Source organism: Notamacropus eugenii, chromosome 1 (assembly GCF_028372415.1).
Source record: "Notamacropus eugenii isolate mMacEug1 chromosome 1, mMacEug1.pri_v2, whole genome shotgun sequence".
Classification (NCBI taxonomy): Eukaryota; Metazoa; Chordata; class Mammalia; order Diprotodontia; family Macropodidae; genus Notamacropus; species Notamacropus eugenii.
The window spans coordinates 291,302,653-291,326,443 of NC_092872.1; the positions used below are offsets into that span (position 1 = coordinate 291,302,653).

General features: G+C 46.4%; 1 protein-coding gene across 9 annotated transcripts in view; it reads right to left on the reverse strand.

Moving 5' to 3' along the window:
- CFAP46 (cilia and flagella associated protein 46) overlaps positions 1 to 23,791 on the reverse strand; it is a 135,891-nt gene that overhangs the window by 71,246 nt on the left and 40,854 nt on the right. For 8 of the 9 annotated variants that reach the window (XR_011971720.1, XR_011971721.1, XR_011971722.1 and 5 more), the window contains 10 exons: positions 23,498 to 23,710; positions 21,974 to 22,142; positions 13,872 to 14,021; positions 12,825 to 12,936; positions 11,662 to 11,842; positions 8,397 to 8,528; positions 7,360 to 7,522; positions 5,739 to 5,823; positions 738 to 876; positions 225 to 408 (listed from right to left, as the gene is read on the reverse strand). Coding sequence is in view for 6 of the 9 variants with exons in the window: in XM_072629131.1 (XP_072485232.1) it covers positions 225 to 408; positions 738 to 876; positions 5,739 to 5,823; positions 7,360 to 7,522; positions 8,397 to 8,528; positions 11,662 to 11,842; positions 12,825 to 12,936; positions 13,872 to 14,021; positions 21,974 to 22,142; positions 23,498 to 23,710 (1,528 nt within the window). In the remaining 3 variants the exon portion in view is untranslated. The remainder of the gene's footprint in view (positions 1 to 224; positions 409 to 737; positions 877 to 5,738; positions 5,824 to 7,359; positions 7,523 to 8,396; positions 8,529 to 11,661; positions 11,843 to 12,824; positions 12,937 to 13,871; positions 14,022 to 21,973; positions 22,143 to 23,497; positions 23,711 to 23,791) is intronic. The other variant, XM_072629133.1, reaches the window with a different exon arrangement.

Sequence of the window (23,791 nt, forward strand, 5' to 3'; positions counted from 1 at the left end):
AGCATCAGCCTTCCCCTGGAATGGGGATGGGCTCAGGACTCCTGGACCACTTACCTACAACTTGAGAGAACACAAGATAATTCCCCTTGCTTTACAAATGAGGAGGGATCCTCAGGTTTCCAGTTTGGCTGCTCTGCTCTCCATAACCCAAATCCTAGCATGAAGGACGTTGTCTGCTGACTAGTACTATGTCCTTCCACCCCCTCGAGGTATCTAGAACACACCTGCAGTGCGTGGATAGCATTGTAGTAGCAATAAAGACTTCCCAGGAGGTCCTTGGAGCTGAAGGCCAGGGTGTGCCACATATGGGACAAGTAGTCTTCACTGGTGTCCTTAAACTTCTGAATCTCCATCAAGAAGTTCTGGCCCAGTTTTGCCTTCACCATTACCATGTGTTTGAAAATTAAACTGTAAAAGAAATCAAAGGTGGGGGACCGGGGGAGACTGGAGGTACCATCGGAGACCCAGTGCTGGGATGAAGCAGCAATGGGCACAGGAAAAACTGAGTCTCAGGTTTTGTGGCCTGCCTGCTCACCCAGCTGGGATGGAGAGCTTATCGGACATCTAGGAACCATGAGTGCTCTGAGAGCGATGTCATTGGTGGGGAAGTAGAGGCCCTGTCTGCTGCAGTGCGACGTCCACATGAGACCCTCCTCCTTCCCTCTGTGACCCAGGTGGTGCCCTCAGGACTGCGGGTCTATCGCAAGCTCAGAGCATACGCCCATGGATGCACTTACAGTCGGTGCCCAGTGCGGGGCAGCATTTGTAGAGCTCCCTCCAAAGCCCGGAGTCCACCCTGCAGGTCATTCTGGTCAACGTACATGTGGTACAAGAGCCCATACAGAGCTGTTTTCAGGGTGATATCATCTTCAGTACCTGTGGGGTGGAGCCAACATCGCTGTTACCCATTGACTTCTCTTTCTACTGGCTGCATAAATGAGTGTTTAAAGAGACATTTCCCAACTACATTTTGCATTTCAGGTTGAAATTTTTAACAGTTTTTAGGAAGAAGAGGTCTTGCTGATGCAAAAGCAGTCTGGTGGCTGGCTGAAGGCCTGCACTTGGGACAGTTGAAGATGGTGAAGGTTGTCTTTTCGGACATCATCACCATAATGTCATGGGTGAAGTAAAGACACTTATGGGAAGCCCTGCCTGGTATTTACGAATCATAAGGTTTGTGTGGCTCAATTGATTTGTTTCCATTGTCAGCTGTAACGAATGAAAAATTTTGAAGTTTCTTAATGGTAATATGAGTTTTTGAGCTGATAGTGAATATTCCTAATATTTAAGAAGATCCAATCAACATCAGTGTCCTCTGTGAACTTGGAGCAATGTAGCTGGTTGCCTGTTTTCTGTTTTTATATTTAGATTCCTAAGAGTCCCCTTTGATTCCTCCATCTCATTTAGAGTTTTCTAAACATGAAGACCAACACAATAGTAATCACTAGGGAATAAGGTTGGTATTGAGGTGGGTGTGGGGTTTATTATTAGATTTTTTTCCCCATCGGGTTGTATTGTTATAATTTCGTCAATCATACTGCATTAGCATTTCCTATGACTATTTTTCTTCTGAGGAATGGTTCTTATCTACCAAAACGTCCATTCCTTCTTTGTCATTATGCCTGCCAGGATTTGTCCCTGATGTCTTTATTCCTTTCTTTTGGATACATTGCTTTGGTTTTTGAAATTCCTTTCTTTTGTCTCTTTTAACTTCAAGTCAAGGCTTGTTAATGGACTTATCCCTCTTACGCAGTTAAGAAAGATATTATGTTTCCTTGACCACTGATGTGTCTGGGTGTGTTTTAGTAGGTGAGTATGTGGAAGTTTTTCTAGCTCTTCGATTCAGCTGGGCTTTCTAATCATATACAGAATGTCAGATGTTGGATTGTTTTCATGTTTTTGTCAATGAATATCCAGGTGGTTCAGTTGGCCAGCCAAGATCTTCTAGGGCTTAGGGGAAAGGATGTCTCAATACCCTTCTTACCAGCTGAGACTGGCACCTTCCCTGAGATCCAGGATTTCTGGTTTTGGGACACTGAAGTCAGAGAGGAGTATGAACTACACAGGACTACTGTAAACATTGGGTCACACACTTCTCTCTTGCTGTCCACCTCCATCAAAATCTTCACAAAGGGAGAAGTATCCATGAGGGTAGCACCACCTATTCCAAGTCCCTTGTGGCAATGGGGGGTGTCAGCTTCATGCTCCCTCCATATTGAGTCAGTGATGGCATGTGCAATGAGGAGAAGTAGCCACATTCCTTATTCATTCTGGTTGACCAAGTGGGCACATGCCATGGAACCATAAATTTGGCTAATTCCAGCAACTGCACACAGGTGTCAATGGCTGAAAAACAGGATGTAGGTGTCATGATCTGATCCCAACATGCTACTAAACAACAAGATGCTGGGAAACACATCTGCCATCCCTCAAACGAGGCATCACTGCCCAATTGGTGGACTAGGCATAGAGTTCTAGCAATCTATTCTTGGCCTCAGGGTGTGACCTGGTTTGCCCAAGGCAGTCTTGGAGTCATTGACCATGGAGTATAGATGACCACATCAGCTTCTCTATTGTTTTTTGTTCAATTTTGGTCAATTATAAGAAAGGAAGAAGGAGAAGGAATTGGTTAGTTGGTTAGTTAGTTGTTGTCCTTCTTCGAAGAGGACCAAAATGACATCACCATGACAAAGTGAAATTTCAGTGAGTCTGACTGTGGCTGATTAGACCAATATGAGCTCGGAGTGTTCTAACACAGTTTGGGCCCAGATAGTCCATGTGATTATTTGGAGTAGATACACCAAATTAATGCAAACTACGTTTATTTTGTGCTGTCTCAATTCTGCTTTGCTCAAAGAGCATAGCACCCTTTCTGATACGGACATGCCATGCTGAACAGTCCTGTGCAGTGTCTCCCATGTTGCATAGTCAAATCCAAAGTTCGTGAGAGAGACCTTGAGTGTCCTTGTATCACTTCTTCTGACCACCATATGATCGCCTGCCCCATGTGAGTTCTCCACTACTGCTGCCGCCACTGGGGATTAAACCTGCTCTCGTCCTGCTCCTCCCCATGCCACGTGGCCAAGGATGGACTGGGCTCTGCTCTGCTCCAACCTTTCCCGTCGGCCTTCCAGGTCACCCTGGGCTGGAAGTCTCTTCCACTCCATCGTTCTGTGGCTTCTGCTGCTCTAGAATTTGTTGAGAGTTCTTCTTTACAGGTATTCTATGGGCTGTGGCTGTACTTTGCTTTTGATGGAATTAAATGCTGCTTTCTTAGAGGTGGAGGAGCTATCCTGCTGGTAAATCCTGTGGAGTTCTTGTTTTTCATTTAGCAGCTTCTGAATTTCCTCATCGTTTTCATCAAATCCATCTTGGTTCTGACCCAGATGAGCACATGCAGTGCTGTACACCAAATCTCTGAAAGCTGCCCACTCCTTTTCTGCTCCACTGTTGCCAACTGTGTGTTTCCCTCCAAGTCAGCAACAAACTGCCCATGCTCAGAGAAGAGCTCTAATTTATTGACATTAATTCTTCTGGTAGTCATTTTGCCTTGGGAGTGGCACTTTTGATGAATGTAAATATTCAGCTTGGAAAGGAAAAGTCTATGATCAGTCCAGCACTCTGCACCACACATTGCCTTTGTCACTCTCACATCTTGTCTGTCTCTTCTTACAATCATATAGCAAGAAAGCAGGGAGAAGGAGAAGGAATAAGCATTTATGAAGCACCTGCTGTGTGCCAGGCACTGGGCTGTGCTCTATAAATGATACTATGTGATATAAATATTACCTAAGTAAGGTTCTTGAGGACAGGGCTGTTTTAGCTTTGACTTTGTGTCACCAGCTCCCAGCGCCAAGTGAGTGCTTGATAAATGTTCTGTTAAGTGGAGTAGGGAAGGGGGCCTTTTCTACTTCTGTGACCCTCTGTTTCTTGAACCCTAGACTTCTGTTTGCATCTGATCATTCCACAGATCTATTCCTCTGCTTTTAAATCAGTCATGGAATGTTTTTCCATCCCTGGAGCTCCTTTCTTGTCATTAGACATAGCAGTCTGTCCTTCAGGACTGGTACACATCCACCTTCCTCCTCACCCCACCCCCTGCCTCCTTCAAAGGTCTACTTTGGGGCCAGTGGCCACATCCAACCTTTGTTGGCTTGGGCCCCATCTGAAGTGATGTGATCATGGGGCAGTCTCATTATTAATGTGTCGGTGGGTGGGGGGCTTATTCAGGCTTGTCTTTCAGATGCCTGAGCCCAGCACAGTGCCAAGGACACTGGGGCTGCTTCTCAGACTCTCTGTTGGTTTGATTTCATAGACACTTTGTAACCAACAGGACAAGTTTCCCTCGATCCCTTTTCTTTCCATAATTTCTCTTGATTTTTCTAACCCTTTATTCCTTCACGTGTATTTTCTTATTCCTTTGTCCTAGGAAGTGCACCATTGCTATCAATGCACTTCAATTTCTAGATCAATTTGGGAAATATTGTCACCTTTCCCACAGTAACTCTTTTGAGTATATTATCAGTTATTTAGTTAGTCAACATCAGAAAGTGGGACTATATCCACAAAGTAAAGGATATGCCTTCCCTTAGGGTGGGGGTTGGACTGAAGGGCACAGATAATACTAATAATAAACATTTATATAGCAATTACTATATGTCAGGTGAAGGGAGCTAGGTGGCTCAGAGCACTGGGCCTGGAATAAGAAAGAACTGAATTAAAATCTGACCTCAGACATTCACTAGCTTTGTTACCCTGGGAAAGTCACTTTACCTCTGTTAATCTACTGGAAAAGGAAATAGCAAAGCACTCCAGGATCTTTACCAAGAAAAACACATAGACAGCACTGGCATTCTACTGTTCCCAGGATCATGGAGAGTTGGACTTGACTGAATGATTGAACAATAACACCAGCAATGTACCAGACAGTGTAAGTGCTTTACAATTATTATCTCATTGGGTCTTCATGACAACCCTGAGAGGTGGGAGCTTTCATTATCCCCATTTCACAGATGGGCAAATGGAGGCAGGCAGTAATGAGGTGACTTGCCCAGGGTCATACAGATAGGAAATGTCTGAAGCTGGAATTGAGCTCAGGATTTCCTGATTCCAGGACCAGCGCTCTGTACACTTCACTACTTAGATGAGTACAATCCACAGAAAATTGAGGAGGGGGAGAAGACTAGCACCTGGAGGATCAGGAAAAGCTTCAAGAAGAATGGACCTAGCTCCTGGGCTGAACCCTGGCTGGTAGAGCAAAGGTTGCATGGGGGATAGCCTGGAAAAAGGCATGGAGGTGAGAGGTGGGAACAGGTTGGTAAGAATACAATATGAGTGGAGGGAAGTTGTATGTGGTGAGATGGGAAAGGAAGACTGAAGCCCTCTTGGACAAGGCTGAGCAGGTTGTATTTTAACTTCAAGATGATAGGAGGCCATGAGGAATCCAGGTAAAAACTGAGTAATAGTCTAGTGGAGAGGCCATGAGGGACTAAGCAGAGAAGGACTCAAATCTCTGTCTGAATTAATGATCTCAAAGTTCTGATGCTTCCAAAAGTGATTCAAATATCCTACCTCCTCCTCCCCCACTGCCCTGACTCATACATCTGTTTACCTATCTGTTCACATGGAGACACATGCACAGACATCTATACACACTACACACCTACGCATGTACACACATCTACACTCTACACACCTACACACACGCACACACATGTAAGTATTAGCTTTCTGCAAACCTGCTTGGAAGTGACCATCGGTGTTTCCACTGTACTGAAGGTCCATGCTGGGCCACTGGTGCAGAATCAAGGTCCTTTCCTTACACTACAATGAACAAAAGGACAGTTGGTGCCATGCTCATATTCTGCCAATCACCATCCTCTTTGATTCTCTCGGAAGCTCTATATGAGCAGAGACATAGCACTGGGCTGGGGAGAATGGAGAGATCTCAGAACCAACAAAATCCCCAAGAGACTCTTCAGGGACTCCATGGATGGGCACTTACAAGGCCCAAAGACCTGGGCAGAGGCATAGTCTAGATTTAGGGTTGACCTCATCCCTTACCTTGGATGGCAGGGCCCAATGACCAGGGACTTAGGACCTGAGGTGCCTGGTCAGAACTTTCTCTTCATCCCATTCCTCACTCACCATGGAATTTGATGCTCCTGCTTCTGCCCAAGTCCTGGTACTCCTTTGCACCAAGTTAGAAAATCCCTTCTTTCCCCTATCTTCATCTCAAAACCTCTCCCTCTTAATCTCTCTTCTCCTGAGCCTCCAAAGAGACATTGCACCTCACACCAAGGCCAGCAGCCCTCACCTCCCAGAGCTCACTTCAGTGGGTTTTATAACTAAATTGATTGTGAGACATAGGAGACCCTGGCACAGGACCACCCAACATGGCATGTCATCATCAGAGAAGGGGCTATGCTCTACGAGCAAAAAAGAACTTAAGTAGCTCAAACGAAATGTGAGACTTGCAAATGTAGAGAATCTGCCCCAAATGCTGTGCCCACCCTATGGCAGAGCCTTCCAAGCTGGTGTTGGTCTGATCAACCACACACAACATAGGGATGTTATCTTGGTCCTCTTCAAGAACAAAGGACAAGAACCCACCAGCCCAGGCTCATTTGGATTTCCTCCCTCACTCCCCATGTGGAAGCTAAACCCCTTGAGGGCAGGCACTTCCTTTTTGGTCTCTGTATCTCTGGTGCTCAGGCAAAATATCTGCAAACAGTATATGTAGGGAATTGAAATGAATTGAGAGAAGAGAATTTGGGGTCGGGGAATAAAAGGAGCCCATGGCGAAGGCCAGAGTGAACAGTGGCATCACAGGGGACAGCAGTGCCACAGTGGACAGTGGCCCGGGGAGGCTGGGCTCCGCAGGACTTGGACGTGGCACTGCAGTCCATGAATCAGGGAATGACAGCAAGGGAGACTTGGGGGTGCCCACAGCTGTGTGCCTCCCACTGACTCCCCATCTCTACAGCAGGCCCAGCAGAAATACTTGGGCAAATCACCTGAATTAAAAGAAGACTCAACGAATTCTACAATGAGCAGAGGCACTGGGGGAATTCGGACCCAGCTCAGGGGAAGGCTGCCCCAAAGACTCAGAGTCTTCTGTGCCTGAGCCTGGGGGCAAGCTGAGGACTGGCTTCAGAGACCGCCTGACTCAGGCTGGTTGAGCCTGGGCCAGGCTCTCGTCTAAACCTCAATTTCTTCCCTTGGACAACCCAAGAGACGATGCTTCGGGGAAAGGGGTCTGGCAGCAGGGGCTGTCTCCAGCTGCAGCTGCGGACCCTGCCCCCTGGGAGTGGCCCCACCCTCCTGGGGCCCGGCTCCCTCCAGGGTCCTAGCACCCACCTTTTCTTTGTTTTCAGTTTTGCAGATGGTCTTGAGGATAAGCTGGATGGATTGTTTCAGCTTCTTCCGGCAGAAGGAAGAGCTGAAGAACGGGAAGCAGGTGTTCCAGTAATGGCGGGCTGATTGCATTACCAAGGTGTGGTTTCCTGCCAAACCCGCATACCTGGGGAAGGATTTGGGGCCCTCAGGCAGAGTACAAGAAACACTGGCACCCAGAGACCCCGCCCAATCACCTACATTTTCATTGGCTTGGGCTGAGTTAATGCACTCCCAGGACTTCTGTGACCTGGTCTATTCAGACACCAAGCCCACCTGGGAACACAGTCTTGGAGTCAGAAACACTGTCCAACTGCCTCCTTTGACAGATACGGAAACTGAGAGTTCAAAATGTGAAGTGGCTTCTGTAATGGGTCATTTTATAGGATTTGAATCGCAGAGTCTCTGACTCCAAGGCCAGTGCCCTCTGCGCTATCCAGTCTGCTGCCTTTGCCCTCCATACAGGAAGTCAACGGCCTCAAAAACCTACTTAGGTGCAGATTTCCTGGTATCCTTTAGTCCTCAATTTCTCCAATCACTCTCCCATTATCCCTTTACGGATTGCTGAGGAGGGGGCCTGGCATCCCAGCTGAGGAGCACTGAGCAAGGCCCAGTTGTGTAGCTCAGACCCCAGGAGCAGAAGGGGGTCTCTGTCGCAACTTCTAGTTCAGTCTCAAGCCCCCATTGGAATAACCAGGGCAGGAATCCTCGACCAAAGCAGGGCCAACAACTGTCCCCCATGCCACATCCCACCCTCTACTCCCAGACCCCACCCCCCACTCTCACTCCCATCCTCTATTCCCAGATCCTATGGCCCCCTTCCATCATCTGCCCTGTCCACCAAGACCCAGTCCCAGACAAAGATGGTTTCTTTCTCCTGCCAAGGGGTTGCACAGCCCACCTCTTACTTTTTGACCTTTCACTTCCTAAGGCCTGAAAGACAACCCCTTTAACTACAGATTCCTGAGTCTACCTGTGCCTGCTGCTCTGGAGGCCCCTACCTGATGCTGCCCAGAAAGGCCTTGGCAGCCTGCTGGCGTAATTGCTTCCTGCCTGCTAAGTTCTCCATGATACTTTTCCCTTGAGTACACAGCAAAGCACTCAGTAATTCAGCTCGAAACAAATTGTCATTTCTGGGGAGAGAAGCAATGGGTCACCATGTTAGCAAGCAGGAACCACTTCTCACAGGTCACCTTCCAGAATGTAGAGCCACAGGAGCTCTGGCCCTAGCTATCAGATAAGTGCCACCTCTAGCTCCTGGTTGGTTCCTTGACCCCTGTGATGGGCAATGGAGCCAGGGTCATGGAGGAGGTCTTGCTGCCTACTCTATGGGTCATAAGGAGTGGAGAGAAAATCCTTCCGGCCTCTTTCAAGCCTGCTTTGTGTGTTGGGGAGCCCAGGGGAAAGGGATGATGTGGGCAGCATCCCCAAAATGGATGGGGCCTGGCTGCTTGCGAAAAGGGCACCCATCACACCAATCATCACATCCTCCAGTTACAGGAGATACACACGAGGACTGAGCAGGAGTTCTTAGTGATACACAGCCTTTGTTGAAGGCCTACCTCTATGGGCAGTGTCCTCATTCAGCAGATAGCAGAGAGCATCTTTTCCCGATCTCTTGTTACAATGCACTGCACTTGTTACAAAGGCAGGGGAAGCAGACAGTTGGCAATAGTGAGGCAAATACATGTATACACACATAGACAAACACACACACATGCACGCAGACATACAGATACACACACAGATGCACACACAGTCACACAAGACACATCTGTGCACATGCACAGGCACACATACACAGATGCACAGATACACAGATGCCCAGATACACACAGATACACAGATGCACAGACTCAAACAAACCCCTGTATTTTCTCTGTTTGAACAGATCTGGCTTATCAGAGATCTGGAAAGAGTCTGTCCAAGATGTGAAAATCCCCTTTTCTGTGGAGCTTCGCAAAGAGGCCAAAGTCAGACAAGCAGATGCCAGGTTGGTCAGCAGGCTTGGTGGAGACCATGGGAGCCAGACAGCATCTCTGTTCTGCTGAAAATGAGCTTGGATTCTGGTCCCCACAAGAATATTTCAAAAAAAAAAACATGAAAGTTGGAGAAAGCCACTTAATTCTTCCTCTTTGGCAGAAACAATCATGGTGGTACCTAGAGCCTTGGAGTGATTCTATGCAATCCAGTGCTGAGTCAGTCTCCATTTTAAACCTTGTTTCAGTGTTTAAGTCAGGCAGCCAGGCGGCATAGTGGATAGAGTGCCAGGCCTGAAGTCAGAAAGACCTGAGTTCAGATCTAGCTCCAGACACCGACCAGCTGTGTGACTCTGGGGCAAATCACTTTACCCTGTTTGCTTCAGTTTCCTCATCTTTCAAATGAGCTGGGATGCCCATTATCACCTCTATTAATCGACATTGTACTAGAAATGCTAGCTAGCACAGTAAGAAAAGAAAGAAATTGAAGGAATCAATACAAAGAGGAAACAAAGCTATCACTCTTTGCAGATGATATGATGGTATACTTAGAGAAGCTACTAAAGATCTAATTGAAATAATTAGCAATTTTTATAATTAACAAAATTGCAGGATATAAAATTAATCCACATAGATCATCAGCATTTCTATATATTGCCAACAAAATCCAGCAGTAAGAGATAGAGAAATTCTATTTAAAATGAGTATAGACAATATAAAATACCCCGCAGCCTACCTGCCAAAACAAACCCAGGAACACAATTACAAAACATCTCACACAAAGTAAGTTACATCTAAACAAATGGGGAAAATATTAATCGTTCGTGGGTAGGCTGAGTCAATACAATAAAAATGACAATTCTACCTAAATTAATCTGCTTATTCAGTGCCCCAACAAGCTACCAAAAATTATTTTATAGAGCTAGAAAAATATTAACAAAATTCATCTTCAAGAACAAGTCAAGAACATCAAATGAATCAAGGAGGAGAAAATGTGAAGGAAGGTGGCCTACCAGTGCCAGATCTCAAACTGTATTATAAAGTAGTAATCATCAAAGTGATCTGGTACTGGATAAGAAATAGAGTAGTAAATCAATGGAATACAATAGAGACATAAAGCAAGGAATAAATGACCCCAGCCACCTAACGTTTGATAAACCCAAGACTCCAGCTTCTGAGACAAGAACTCACTACTGCGAAAACTTCTGGGAAAATTGTAGTGCACTTTGGCAGAAACTGGGTATAGACCGACATCTCACACAATATGCCAAGATAAGGACAAAATGGGTACGTGATTTGGACATAAAGGGTGAAACCATAGGAGAGCATGGAATAGTTTACCTGTCAGAGCTATGAATAAGGGAAGAGTTTAGGACCAAACAAGATATAAAGAACATTATAAAATATAAAATGGATCATTTTGATTATATAAAATTTTAAAGTTTTTACACAAACAGAACCAATGCTACTAAGATTAAAAGGAAAGAAAAACTGGGGGGAAATTTTTATAGCAAATATCCCTGATAAAGGACTAATTTCTCAAATATATAGAGAACCAAGTCAAAATTATAGGAATAAAAGCCACTTCCCAATTAATAAATGGCCAAAGGATACAAACAGGCAGTTTTTAGACCAAGAAATTAAAGCTATCTACAGTCATATGAAAAAATGCTCTAAATCACCATTGATTAGACAACTGCAAATTAAAACAACTCTGAGGAAAAGGATAGATGTTGGAAGGGATGTGGTTAAAAACTGGGACACTAATGCTGGAGTTATGAACTGATCCAACTATTCTGGAGAGCAATTTGGAACTATGCCCAAAGGACTATAAAACTGTGCAAACCCTTTGATCCAGCAATATCACTGTGTCTGTATCCCAAAAAGATAAAAAGTGGGGTGGTGGTGAAGAACCTATTCACACAAAAAATGGAAATTCATGACTTTATATTGAATTCTGTCTTGTTCTACTGTGTACATGGAAATCTTTTTTGTCATTTTGTTTTAAGTTTAAAACGAACAAAATATTTTTAAAATGATTTTCTTAATAATTCCCTCTTAATCAGCAAAACTAGTTTAAAAACTGCCAAGTGGGTATCACCAATTAGAGGATGACAGGTTGCTAGAGAAGTAGGGAGCCCCAAGTCAGGGGCTGCCAACCTTCTGTCAAAGAGAAATCTGGGGCCTGAGAGGTAGCTGGACTGCCTTTGGTGGTGCAGGGCACTGAGGCCAAAGCACAAGGGCCGGCACTGAGCTCTTGTGGGCAGGACTCAGAGCCATGACTTACTGATCTGAACATTTGACTTCCTGTTGGTTCTCAAAGAATTTCTCGCCCTTGGTCTGGACTATCTTCGACAAAGTCATCACGATTTCATGATCACGCAACATATAAGCAAAATGCGCCAGTCGGACCAGGGACTGGATTTCCATGAGGGGATCTGTCCATATGCACTCTGAGGCCATCTTCAGTACCTACAAGCACAAAAGAAATGCGCTGGACTCTGGATGGCCAGAGTGATGAAAAGGGCAGTCTTTCCATATACTCGCCTTCATCTTGTACAAATCTAGTGAACAGTTTCACCACCATTAGCATGTACCACCGGCCAATGGTCACTGCTGGTCATTGCAGTCACTGACCTGTGGACTCATTTTTTAAAAATGTTCAGAACTGACTCCCATATTTTAATAAAATGTGTAAATAAAACACTATTTGCAAAAGGGATTTGGGCCAATTCATGGAGTATCAGGATTTTTCAAATGAAGGATATCAGTTAAAGGAAAATCTTCCAAGAGAAAAGCAATTGGTATTTGCTTGTGGAGGCTGGGGGAGTCCCTTCAGTCTTTCAGCTTACATATGAATGTGGCCACTAGCTCCTTTGATGCACATAGCAGCCCCTCCACAACTGACCTGGAGTCTTTCCCAAACCACTTGCTCTCATGAGTCTGGGGCCCAGTGTCCTCTCCACTCCTCTAGGAAGTGTCAGAGGAAGACTGAAGGAGAAAAAGGATACCTAGATGTGAGCAGGGTGGCCCATCTCTGAAAGCCCCAAAGACAAGGCCTAACAACCTAGGGGACATCTAGCCCGGATATCCCTGTTCCTCTAGCAGCCTGGCTCAGCTAGGAGAGCCCAACTGTGGGCTTTGAGGGCTTTTGCCTGCTCTGTGCTGTCTCACAGAGAGATGGTGACAAGAAAAGGCCTGCTCAGGAGCCTCCAGCCACCATGGGCCCAGAGGTCACCTTCCTCTTTACCAGCATGCCTAGAGTTGTTAAAGAAGGATGCCTTCTAGAGGCACCCCTTCTGTGCCCCCCAACCCTCCCTCATTCCCCACAAGAGAATGGGAAATTCCTGAGGCGAGGAAGACAAAGGGAAAGTCTTGGGGAAGGATGCCCTCTAGACCCATACCATATGTGTCCCTGAACCCTCCCAGCCCCCCTCAAGGGATGGTAAGGTACCTGGGCTAAGGTGGGCAGGTTGAAGTCCATGAGGCCCAGCCCATTACAAGAGTACATCTCCAAGGCAACCAGCACCTTGGTCATGCGCACCTCATTTTCATTTAGGCTCTGAGTAAGAAGAAGCATCATATTCTGGTCAGGAGCAGTGGCTGCTGGGAAGTCCAGGCTGTCCCAAGAGCGTGCTTGGGCAGAGTAGAGATGAGTGTGTGGGCTCTGAAGGTTTAGAACTAATGTTTCTATACCAGGTAGCCTCAGTGGTCTAATCCTTAGGCAGAGGTTATACAACCAACTGTCCCAAGAGAGCAGCAGCAGAGTGTGGAGGTCAAATGTGGGAGGGGCAGGTCCCACAAAGACATCCCAACAACGACTGGTCAGCTGCTCACCCTGTGCCAAAGCTAGTGCCAGGACTAGGGGCATGAAGACACTCAAATAGTTCTTGCCTTCAAGGAGCTTCCATTCCACAGCTCTACCAGACTTCCTGATTTGTTCATGGCACAACCATGACCCAGGCCTGGAAGGTGAGGATCATCCTACCTAGGCAGTGGCCAAGCCAGGAATGCTGAGGGATTCACAGGACCCTGGTCCTTGAGGACAGACTTTGCTTCCTGACACAGTGGGGTTGAGGGCTGGGGTGGGAGGTATTTCAGTCTCCCAAAGCAGGAAACAAGCACCCTACAATTATTGACTAAAAGGAATCCTCCTTTGGAGAGCCTTCTCCACCTTGCTGTGCCCCCTCCATTCAGCATCTCTACTTCTCCTGTCCGTCATTGTTCCTGCTCATAAACACCCCTCACCTCATCATCCCTGCCCTCTTCACCCCCTCATTCATGCTCACACTTCCTTTATCACTGTCCCTCTCTCATCTCCTCATCCATGCCCACTCTCTCTACCATCACCCTACCCCCTCTATCATTCATAGCCCCCCAACATCTGGTGCCCCTTCACCTTGTTTCTGCTCACAGATGGTCCACCATCACCTTTCATTCACCTCATCCTCGATGTTCACTCTCCCTCCCCATCACCGGGCAACCCTACCTTCTTACCTCCTCATCTGTGCCTAGTTTGTGGCCGATTTGCTGCTGAGTCAGTTGCTTGGCTTTCACCCAGGTGGCAATGAGTTGCTGCCGGATGACAATGGGCACTATCTCTTCAGGCAAATTCCCATTGGTTAGAGTGAGACCAAAATCACAAACCTAAGACCCAAGATCATGGAATGTAGGAAGAACGACTTTCTAAAGAAGTCCCAATATTTCCCACCAATAATTTTGCTATACAAAGTCTTGAGATCAGATTATAAATTGCAGGAGGTGGGGTGGAGGGGGAAGGCTGGGTATGACAGAGATTGTCTAGTTGACTCTTATTGTGCAGATAAGGCACCTCAGGCCTCATTTGCTGACTTCAAACCCAGCACTTTCCCTGTTCTCCTTTATTTCCCAAAGAGCAGAAGGGAAGGAGAACCTTTCCCTAGTGTTCTCATGACTTCCAGGCTAGCACCGCTCCCAACCCCCCTGCCCCTCAGGGAATAAGATCTAGAAGAGAAGGTTCCTTTGTCACTTCTCTGGCTTCTGAAGGATGAAAACATCACCAAGGCCACAATGAAAGAGGAGACAAGAGAGAGTGAGAGAGAGACAGAGAAAGAGAATCACAGAGATAGTGCCAGAGACAGAGAGACAGAAAGAGAAGGTAGAGAGAGACAGAGAGACACACAGAGAGAGACAAGGAGAGGAGACAGAGAGACAAAGAGACAAAGAGAAGACACAGAGAGAATGAGAGAGAAACAGAGAGAGATTGGGAGGGAGGGAGGGAGAGAGAGAGAGAGAGAGGAGACAGAGAGAGAGGGAGAGAGGAGGAGGAGGAGGAGGAGCAGAGAGTACACCATGATGCTTTGGTGCCCAGATGGTGGTTTGTTTCCCAAACTTCTCAGTGTTTTGCTCTTTCTAACGAGGTGGTCTCTAGTCTACTCCTTCCTCTGACCTTTACCCAAAGACATGGCAAGAGTCCCTCCTCAGGTTCCTGGGCTTCCTCTTGCATCCTTAAAATATAATGCTGCCTTTACCCCTCCTTTACCTAGATAGCCTAGTTCTTTTGAACATGATCTGCCCACCCAGAGTCACCCGTTGAGTCTCATCCCACAGATGCCCTGTGATGCCCACAAGGTCAATGGCTTGATGTCCATGTAATTCCAAAGTCTCTCTGTACTTGACCCTTGTGACACACCTGGAGTTCTAGATTCAACCCTGGATATTTGTAGACTGGAGAGTCAATAGAAGGCAATCAAGAAGGTGAAGGATTTTCAGGTCATGCCATGTGAAGGTTGTGGGACTTATTACCCAAATGGAAGGAGAGAAGCATGGGGGAGCCCTGGGAGATGCCCAAGTCTGTTTGGCAAAGTCGTGGGAAAGAAGAATCAGCTATGATCTGTTTGGTCAGAGAAGGTGGAAGACAGACCAATGTAGGGGGAGGAAGAGGAGTCCAAAGCTCAGAGGTGCTGAAGTCCCCATCAATGTAGGTCTTGGATCAGAGGCTGGAAAACTATTGTCAGGTATTTTGTGCAGTCATGGGTTGGCCTCCATGGCTTCTCAAGTTTCTTCTAAATGTGAGATTCTGTGCAGTCAGGAGGGGCTTCACAGAAGTGGTAACATCTGCATTGAGTTTTATGAGAAGAAAAGGATTCCAAGAGGCAGAGGTGGAAAGGGAAGATGCCAGAAGGTAGTCTGCTAGGATGGACAGTGTACACTGGATGGAGGAGAAGGGAAGGGAAGTAGAATTTATTTAGCACCTACCAAGCACTGCACAAATACCATCTTCCTTGGTACTCCCCAAAACCCTGGGAGGTAGGTATTATGATCTCCATTTTACAGACAGGGATTAAGTGACTTGTCCAGGGTCACCCAGCTAATAAGTATCTGAGACCATATTTGAACTCAGGATTCTCTGACTGCAGACCCAGTGGTCTAGGCATTAGAATGGCCTCTAAGCACCTGGGGGTCAAACCACACTGAGCTGACTCAGCTGTGAGATCCCAGGCCACACTTCTTGCTCTCAACCTCAGTTTCCTTGTCCATAAATGAAGTAATTTATGTAAAGCACCTTGTAAACCTTAAAGTCAGTCAGTCAATACACACTTCTTATGCACTTAATAAACTCTACAACATAGCCATATGTAAAGGGCACATATGATATAGACAAAACCAGCAGGAGTGAGAGATGGGGTAGGAAAGGCCTCCTGCTGAAGTGGGGCTGTAGATGAATCTTGAAGGAAGACAGGGAAACAAGGGGGAGGGGAGGAGAATGGAGATGAGGGTGGAGCATTGTGTTCAAGGAAGAGTAACCATATAGCTGCATCATAGACTGAAGTCAGTTATTCATATCCAAGGCATGAGCTACAGTATCCTGTGCAAAGGCATAGTGGCAGGAGATTGGATATCAAGAGTGGCCACCAGCTTTGAGGCCTGGCTGATAAGAATATAGAATCAATGATACACAGCAAGCCTGGGAAGGAAGAGGAAGTCTTGGAGCATGGTCAGACTCTGCCTTTGCAGGGGAGAGGCTAGAAGCAGGGGAGCCAATTAAGGCTATCCCCATAGGTCAGGCAAAGGGTAATAACATCAGACTTGGGTGCTGGCCCTCAGGAAGGACAGACAGAGACTAAAGGAGGTGTGAGGGTAGAGCGTTCACAACTCCCAACTGACTGATGTAGTCAGGGTGTCAAGGATGCCTTTGAGGTCAGGAGTCTGGGTAGGGGAAGTAGCCTATGCAGAAGTGGGGATGCTGAAGGTGGGGGTCCAGGAGAAAGAAAGAGACTCCTCTGTGATATGCTGAGTTTTAGATGTTTATGGGGAGAGGAGCCAAGATGGCAGAGCAAAGGCAGGAACTCATCTGAGCTCTTCCAAATTACCTTCCAAATACCATTGAGATAATGCACTGAAGTGAATTCTGGAGCACAGAACCAACAAAATGTTGATCTGAAACAATTTTCCAGCCCAAGATAACTTAGAAGGTTGAGAGGAAAGGTCTATGTCACTGGGATGGTGGCTGGGCCTGGAGCCAGCACAGGGCAGGCTATACAAGCCAGCAGCTGGTTTTGGAGGTGGCTGCACGTGAATCTCCAGGAGCTCTCAGTCCATGGGGTTCCATGACTGGTCAGAAGGAGATTACAGGGGACCCTTTGCTAGCATAGGGTGCAGGACCCTGCTGCATGGCCCATCTGCAGTTCTGGGTCACAGACCCAGGGCAAAGAGAGGCAACAGTACCCTATGCACAGCAGAGGAGCAGGGGTCTGGTTACAGTTCGAGGGTGGAGGAGAGTGTTGTGGTCACTCACAGGGGAGCAGAGGCCCTGGTCTCAGTGCCAAAGCAGAGAGGACAGCAAGGTGAAGGGGCATTTCTAAGCTCTCTTGGCCAAAGGGCAGCAGGGGTCCTGTTCATGGCTCTTGAGCATAGAAGAGTGCTTGTGGAGGCCAAGAGAGCACTGACTACACCTCTCCGAGATCATACCATCTTGGAAACACCAAAACTGACAGATCCCCAGAGATATTTCTGAACACAGCAGCATGAAAAACCTGAAGTTTGAGACAGCGTACCTTCACCCCAGAAGGAGAGCCCAACTTTAACATAAAATGAAATGTCAAGAAGTAGGCTGGAAAATGAGCAGACAACAAAAACAGAACCTTATCATAACAAGTTACTATGGAGATAGAGAAGATCAAGACAAAAACTCAGAAAACAACAAAGTCAAAACAGTTGCATGCAAAGCTTCAAAGAAAATTCTGAATTGGACACAAGCCCCAAAAGAACTCTTAAAAGTAATTGAAAAGGGATTTTAAAAAATCAAACAAGAGGGGTGAGGAAAAGGGAAAGAAAATGAGGGTGATGCAAAAAAATATGAAAAGAGAGTCAACAGCATGATAAAAGAGACACAAAAAAAGCTGAAGCAAAATACTGAAGCAAAAAAAAAGCACCTTCAAAAACAGAAGTAGCCAAATGCAAAAAGAGGGAGAAAATTCACGAAGAACTAAAAAGTATAGTTAATTGAATGAAAAAGAGGTACAAAATCTTGCTGAAGAAAATGGAGACATCCTTGAACTTCTGGGGGAATAACCTCTTGCCATATAACTGAGAAAATTTCAATCAGCTTTTATATGAGCAGGGAACCCATCCTCCCCCCTTGTAAATCTCAGCTGTAATAGAATCGGCAACAGGTTCTTTGCCACATGAGAGCAGTCTAATGGCACGCAAAACCTCTTCTTCAGTTGGAAGTTCAACTAGAAATGGATTGACTTCAACCTGAGGTAAATAACCGATGGTTTCAACATTGATTGATGATGGTCTGTTGAGAACCCTATGGAAATGTTCAGCCCATCTCTCCAGGACCATGTCCTTATCACTAATCAATGTGGCTCCATCATCACTGATGCACATTAGATTTTTGGCTCATACACAGCCTTCAGGACATAATAAAAACACTTTAGATTGTCACTACCAACATAAAATTAAATTGCATCTGCCTTTTTACTGGGCCAAGAATCCTGAATCTCTCTAAGCTTTGCTTGTATTTTACTTTTGATGCAGTTAAATGTTACCTCCTTCAAGATGGATGAACAATACTGTTGGTAAACCCTGTGGAGTTCTTGTTTTTCATTTATCAGTTTCTGGATTTCCCCATTGTTTTTGTCAGCCCGATCTTGATGTTTGAGTCTTCTGACTCATGAGTGAATGAAGTGCTGTACACTAAATCTCGGGAAACTGCCCACTCCTTTTCTTCAAGAATTACAAGCTTGTCCTCTTTCACTGCATCAATGAGGGTCTCCAGGTTTGCATAAATTTTTTCCTTTGACCTCCTCAGGGTTCTTCATGGTGGGAGTATAGGCATCGATGATGGTGGCATGGGGCTTTCCTCTAAGAGGTAACCACATTGGCATGAGCTTATCACTCACTCTTCTTGGTGGGCATACAAGCTTGTTGACTAGATTGGATTTGGTTGAGAAACTTGTGACAGCTTCACAGTGCTCCCCTTCATTATGGCCACTCCAGGGAAACTTGTATCCAGCCCTAACTTCAGTATGCTGGCCTCCATTTGCCAGCCTTGCTTCACTTAGTGCTGCATTTAGGTGCAAAACCTGCCAAGCTCTCTTACAGTAAGAGCTGTTCATCTTTCAGGTCTCCTGGATTTCTTGTTGTCCATAATCATATGTACATTCCACATTCCATGTAGCAACGGTGAGTGGAATAATATTTGCAAAAATTTGATACTTTCTTGTGTATTTTGACAACAGGTATGATGCCCACCTGCTACAGTAAGCAGGCCAGGGTTAGGTTAGGTGAAGCATACAGTGCAGTCCTTAATAAGGGTTGTGCAGACACCTGGGGTCTACCAAATCCCAATGATTCCTCAGTCCAGTGAGAAGATAAGGCTATGCCCTGGGCTGCCTATGTGCAGGGTTGTGACCACAGCTTCCAGCGTCTCCATACCTGCTACTTTGCCACTTGCCTGCTGCCACAGGACATCGAGGTAGGTAAAAAAAATGGTAAAATTACATGGGTGATGTCTTTTGACTCACATATAAATTGGATTTAAGTGAGACGGAGTTGTGTGAAATCATCAGCCTCACTCTCTCTTCCAGAGTCATCAGAGTCCAGGACCAAGACAAAAATCAGGATGACTGGTGATGGCTTGGGATGCAGTGGATGACCTTGGCATCTTTAATGTCTCGCTAAGGTCCAAGCACTCCACAGCACCTGCTTCAGCTGCCTTCACAGTTGTTGGAAGAAACTGCTCTCATCTGCCCATTCCTCTGGGGCAAGTCTTCACATACTTGGGTTAGATACTCCCCTAACTCAGCAACAGGTCTGAGACCTCTCAGTTATCCTCAACCTGGTTTAGCTCATCCTGCAAAATTGTTTATGGGGGCATGGCTGCTTTGAATTCTACTGCTTCTTGGAGCCATAGGTGAGAACTGGGTGGCAGGTGAACACCAATGGTAGAAATCAGCCCTCACACCAGAGGTACTAGTCTTCCATGAATACCCCATACACCGTGGCCTAGCAATACCAGATCTCAAGTTGTACTATGAAGTGGTAATCATCAAAACAATCTGGTACTGGCTTATAATTAGAGTGGTGGATCAGCGGAATAGATTAAGTACACAAGGTAAATGACCATAGTAACCTAGTGTTTAATAAATGCAAAGATCCAAGCTTTTGGGACAAGAAGTCACTATTTGATAAAAACTGCTGGGAAAACTGGAAAGCAGTTTGGCAGAAACTAGGTATAGACCAACATTTTACATCACAGACCAAGATAAGGTCAAAATGGGTACAAGATTTAGACATAAAGTGTGACACTAAAAGCAAATCAGGGGAGCATGGAATAATCAAGAAAGAATTTACAACAAAACAAGAGACAGAGCATTATGGGATGTAAAATGGTTGGTTTTGATTATATTAAATTTTTAAAAAATAGTTTTGCACAAACAAAAGGAGCCAGGGAGGAGAGCAGGAAACTATGGGGAAATTTATATCAAGTATATCTGATAAAGTCCTCATTTCTCCAATAGTTAGAGAACTAAGTCAAATCTGTAAGAAAGCGAGTCATTATCCAATTGATACATAGTTGAAGTAAAAGAACAGGAAGTTTTCAGACAAAGAAATCAAAGCTATCTATATTCTATGAAAAAAAATAATGTTCCAAATCATTATTGTTTAGAGAAATTCAAATGATAACAACTCTGAGGTATCACCTCACACCTATCAGACTGGCTAATATGACAGAAAAGGAAAATGATATATGTTGGAAGGGCTGAAGAAAAATTGGGACACAAATGCACTGTTGGTAGAGTTGTGAACTGATCTAACCATTCTGGAGAGCAATTTGTAACTATGTCCAAGGGGCTGTAAAACTGCATACCCTTTGACCTAACAATACCACTGTTGAGTCTGAATCTCAAAAAAAAAATTTTTTTTTTAAATGGAAAAGGACTCACATGCACAAAAATATTTACAGCCCTTCTTTTTGTGATGGCAAATAATTGGAAACTGAGGGGATTCCCATCAGTTAGGGAATGGTTGGAACAAGTTGTGGTATAAGATTGTGATGGAATACCATTGTGCTATAAGAAATGATGAGCAGGGTGCTTTCAGAAAAACCTGGGAAGACTTATATGAACTGATGCAATGTGAATTATGCAGAACCAGGAGAACATTGTACACAGAAATACTGTAAGATGATCAGGTGTGAATGACTCAGCAATTTTGAGGGATACAATAATTCAAGACAATCCCCCAAAGGCCTCTTGATGAAAAATGCTATCCACCTCAAAAGAAAGAAGTGGTAGGGTCTGAATGTAGATTGAATCAGTTTTCAAACTTCTGGGGGTAGTGGCAGTCTTCACCTTCTTCCTCTTCTCCCTCTTACCCCTCCTCCTTCTCCTATTCTTCTTTCTATTTTGAGTGTCCATGGTGTGTGTATCTATCTGTGTGTGTGCTGGGGGGTTGGGGGTTGAATGATGATTCAGCCACAGAGACTGACTGAGCCAGACCGGCCAGACAAGTAGTACCACCATGCTGAGGCAGTTGAGTCTTGAGTGAGCAAGGGGTCAAGCCCAAAGGTGAAGCAGGAGAGACAGAAAACCATTCAAGAGTGTCGGTGACCTTGAGTATGGCCACACTCATGGCCGTGGTGGCAGAAGGGAGGACAAAGGGGAAGCCCTCAGAGCTTGTGGCTCAATTCTGGCAGACAAAGGAAGGAGAGGTGGGCATCTCATAGCTCACATTGTTGAGGGGCAGTTTTTACAGGCTGGGGGAACCTTGGGCAAATCTGTCCACAGAAGGAACTCAGTGGGAGGGAGGCACACTGACCCAGAAATGAGCTGAGAGGACACAAAAGGAGACTCAAGCAAGGTCTCCATGACCTGGGTGACAGAAAGGCTGCCTCTTCCCCAAAAGCTGCAGCAGAGAAGGGCAGGTGGCTGTGGCTGACAGGGAGAGGCCCTCCCAAGAGGGAATAAAGGCACCGGCTCCAAAGAGTAGCCCAGACTCAGTCCAGCATGGCCCTGGTACCCAAGGGAGCCTTCCTGAAGACCCCCAGTGCCTTAGGCCTGATGCAGCATGGCCACTGGGTGGACCTGCTCCTCCTCCCCCATCCCTACCTCAGTAGCAACTTTGACTTCAGACATGGCGTTCCACTCCAGCGGGGCAACATGCGTCTGGGTGGACTTCAAAAACCTGCGACCCCGATCTGATGTATGTGAGGGAATCCAGGGAAGAATGAGTCCCCGAGCCAGGGCATTGCACAGTAACACCAACGTGATGGTGTCCCTGGAAGTATCGACACGAAAAGTGCTGAATCCCAGCAGGGAGATTACGACCAGAGGGGGGCCCAGAGCATGGCGATGGAGGACCAGCTCCCTCTCCCCTTTCCATTCCCACTCCTCCCTCCCTGGGTCTGGGCAGTGAGCCTGGTCCCTCGGACAGCTCCCCTCAGCACAACAGGCCTAGGTGAAAACCATCAGGTTTCCAGTCCACAGACCCTCATGATCCAGGTTCTCTGGAGGCAGCTTTGAGACACATTGTCTGAAGTGTCTCTTCTCTTGACTCATGTTTTGTGAAAGTTCTTTTTTATTTTTTTGGAGAAAATACAAGTTAAATGACTTGCCTAGGGTCTGAACGTCTAAGTCAGGAGTGGGGAACCTGTGGCCTTGAGGCCACATGTGGCCTTCTAGGTCCTTGGGTGCAGGCTTTTGACTGAGTCCAAGTTTTATAGAAGTAATCTTTTTATTCAGGGGATTTGTTCTGTGAAGTTTGGATTCAGTCAAAGGACTGAACTTGAGGGCCTAGAAGTCCACATGTAACCTTGGGCCACAAGTTCCCCACTCCTGATCTAAGTGTCTAAAGTCAGATTTGAACTCAGGTCCTCTGGACTCCCGAGAGGACATTATCCACTGAGTGACCTAGCTGGAAGTTATTTCACACAATCATAGGACACCTCCAAGTAAGTGGAGGTGGGTAACACTTGCTATGAAAATGTTAGGTTAGGGCAGAGGGGATAAGCCGAGCCCTTGCCCCCACTACTCCTATGTGACCAGGACCCAGGTCTCAGTTTCCTCATCTGTCATAGGAGGAGGATGGACAAGATGGTGTCTGGTATCCCTTTCCAGTGTAGATAGAGATAGAAGGGACTTATGAAAACCTTCATGTAACAGATGGGGAAACTGAGGCCCCCCACCAGGGTCTTCCAGGGAAGGTTTTAAAGGATAACCTCTGACCCCTCCCACTGTGCCACACTGCCTCTCTCTCTTCCATAGAGCCGGAGCCCAAACAGCCTGATTAAGACCATGAATGAGGGGAGATTGAAAGCATGGGGCTTTTCTTCCTTCCCAGCCTGCTCATCCTCCCATCCTCCATCAGACAGTGAGCTTCTTGAGGGCAGGGCCTGTACACAGGAGGTGTGCAATAAATGCTTGGGGACTTGCCCTATACTGTGTAAAAGTTCCGTTTGCATTCTGGGCTCCCAGGGCCTCAGTCCTTTGGGGGAGGCGCCTTCCCCATTTCCCATCACAGGCACATTTTCTCTCTTGAAATTTCCCAGTCACTATGTAATTCCCTGCCCTTCCCCCTAAGCTGAGCCCCCACCAAGCCGGCCGGGGTGGGGGATGGAGGGCGGGGGACCTCACCCGTTGTGGCCCGTGATTCTCATGATGTTTAGCAGGGCCTGAAGCAGGTCCACCAGCTCCCTCTGCCGGCCGGCGGCGATCAGGTGATGGTTGTGGTTGAGGACATACACGACCGTGTTGTGGACCAGCCATGCCTCGTTGATCTCTTGCCCGATCTCGGCTGATCGCAGCCAATTCCGCATAGCATACTGAGACAGGTTCTCAATCCAGGAACTGGAATGGCAAGAGGGGCCTGGGACCCTCAGAATCACCCCCGAGAGGGTTTTAGAAGCCCCAGAGGGGAGGGGGAAAGGG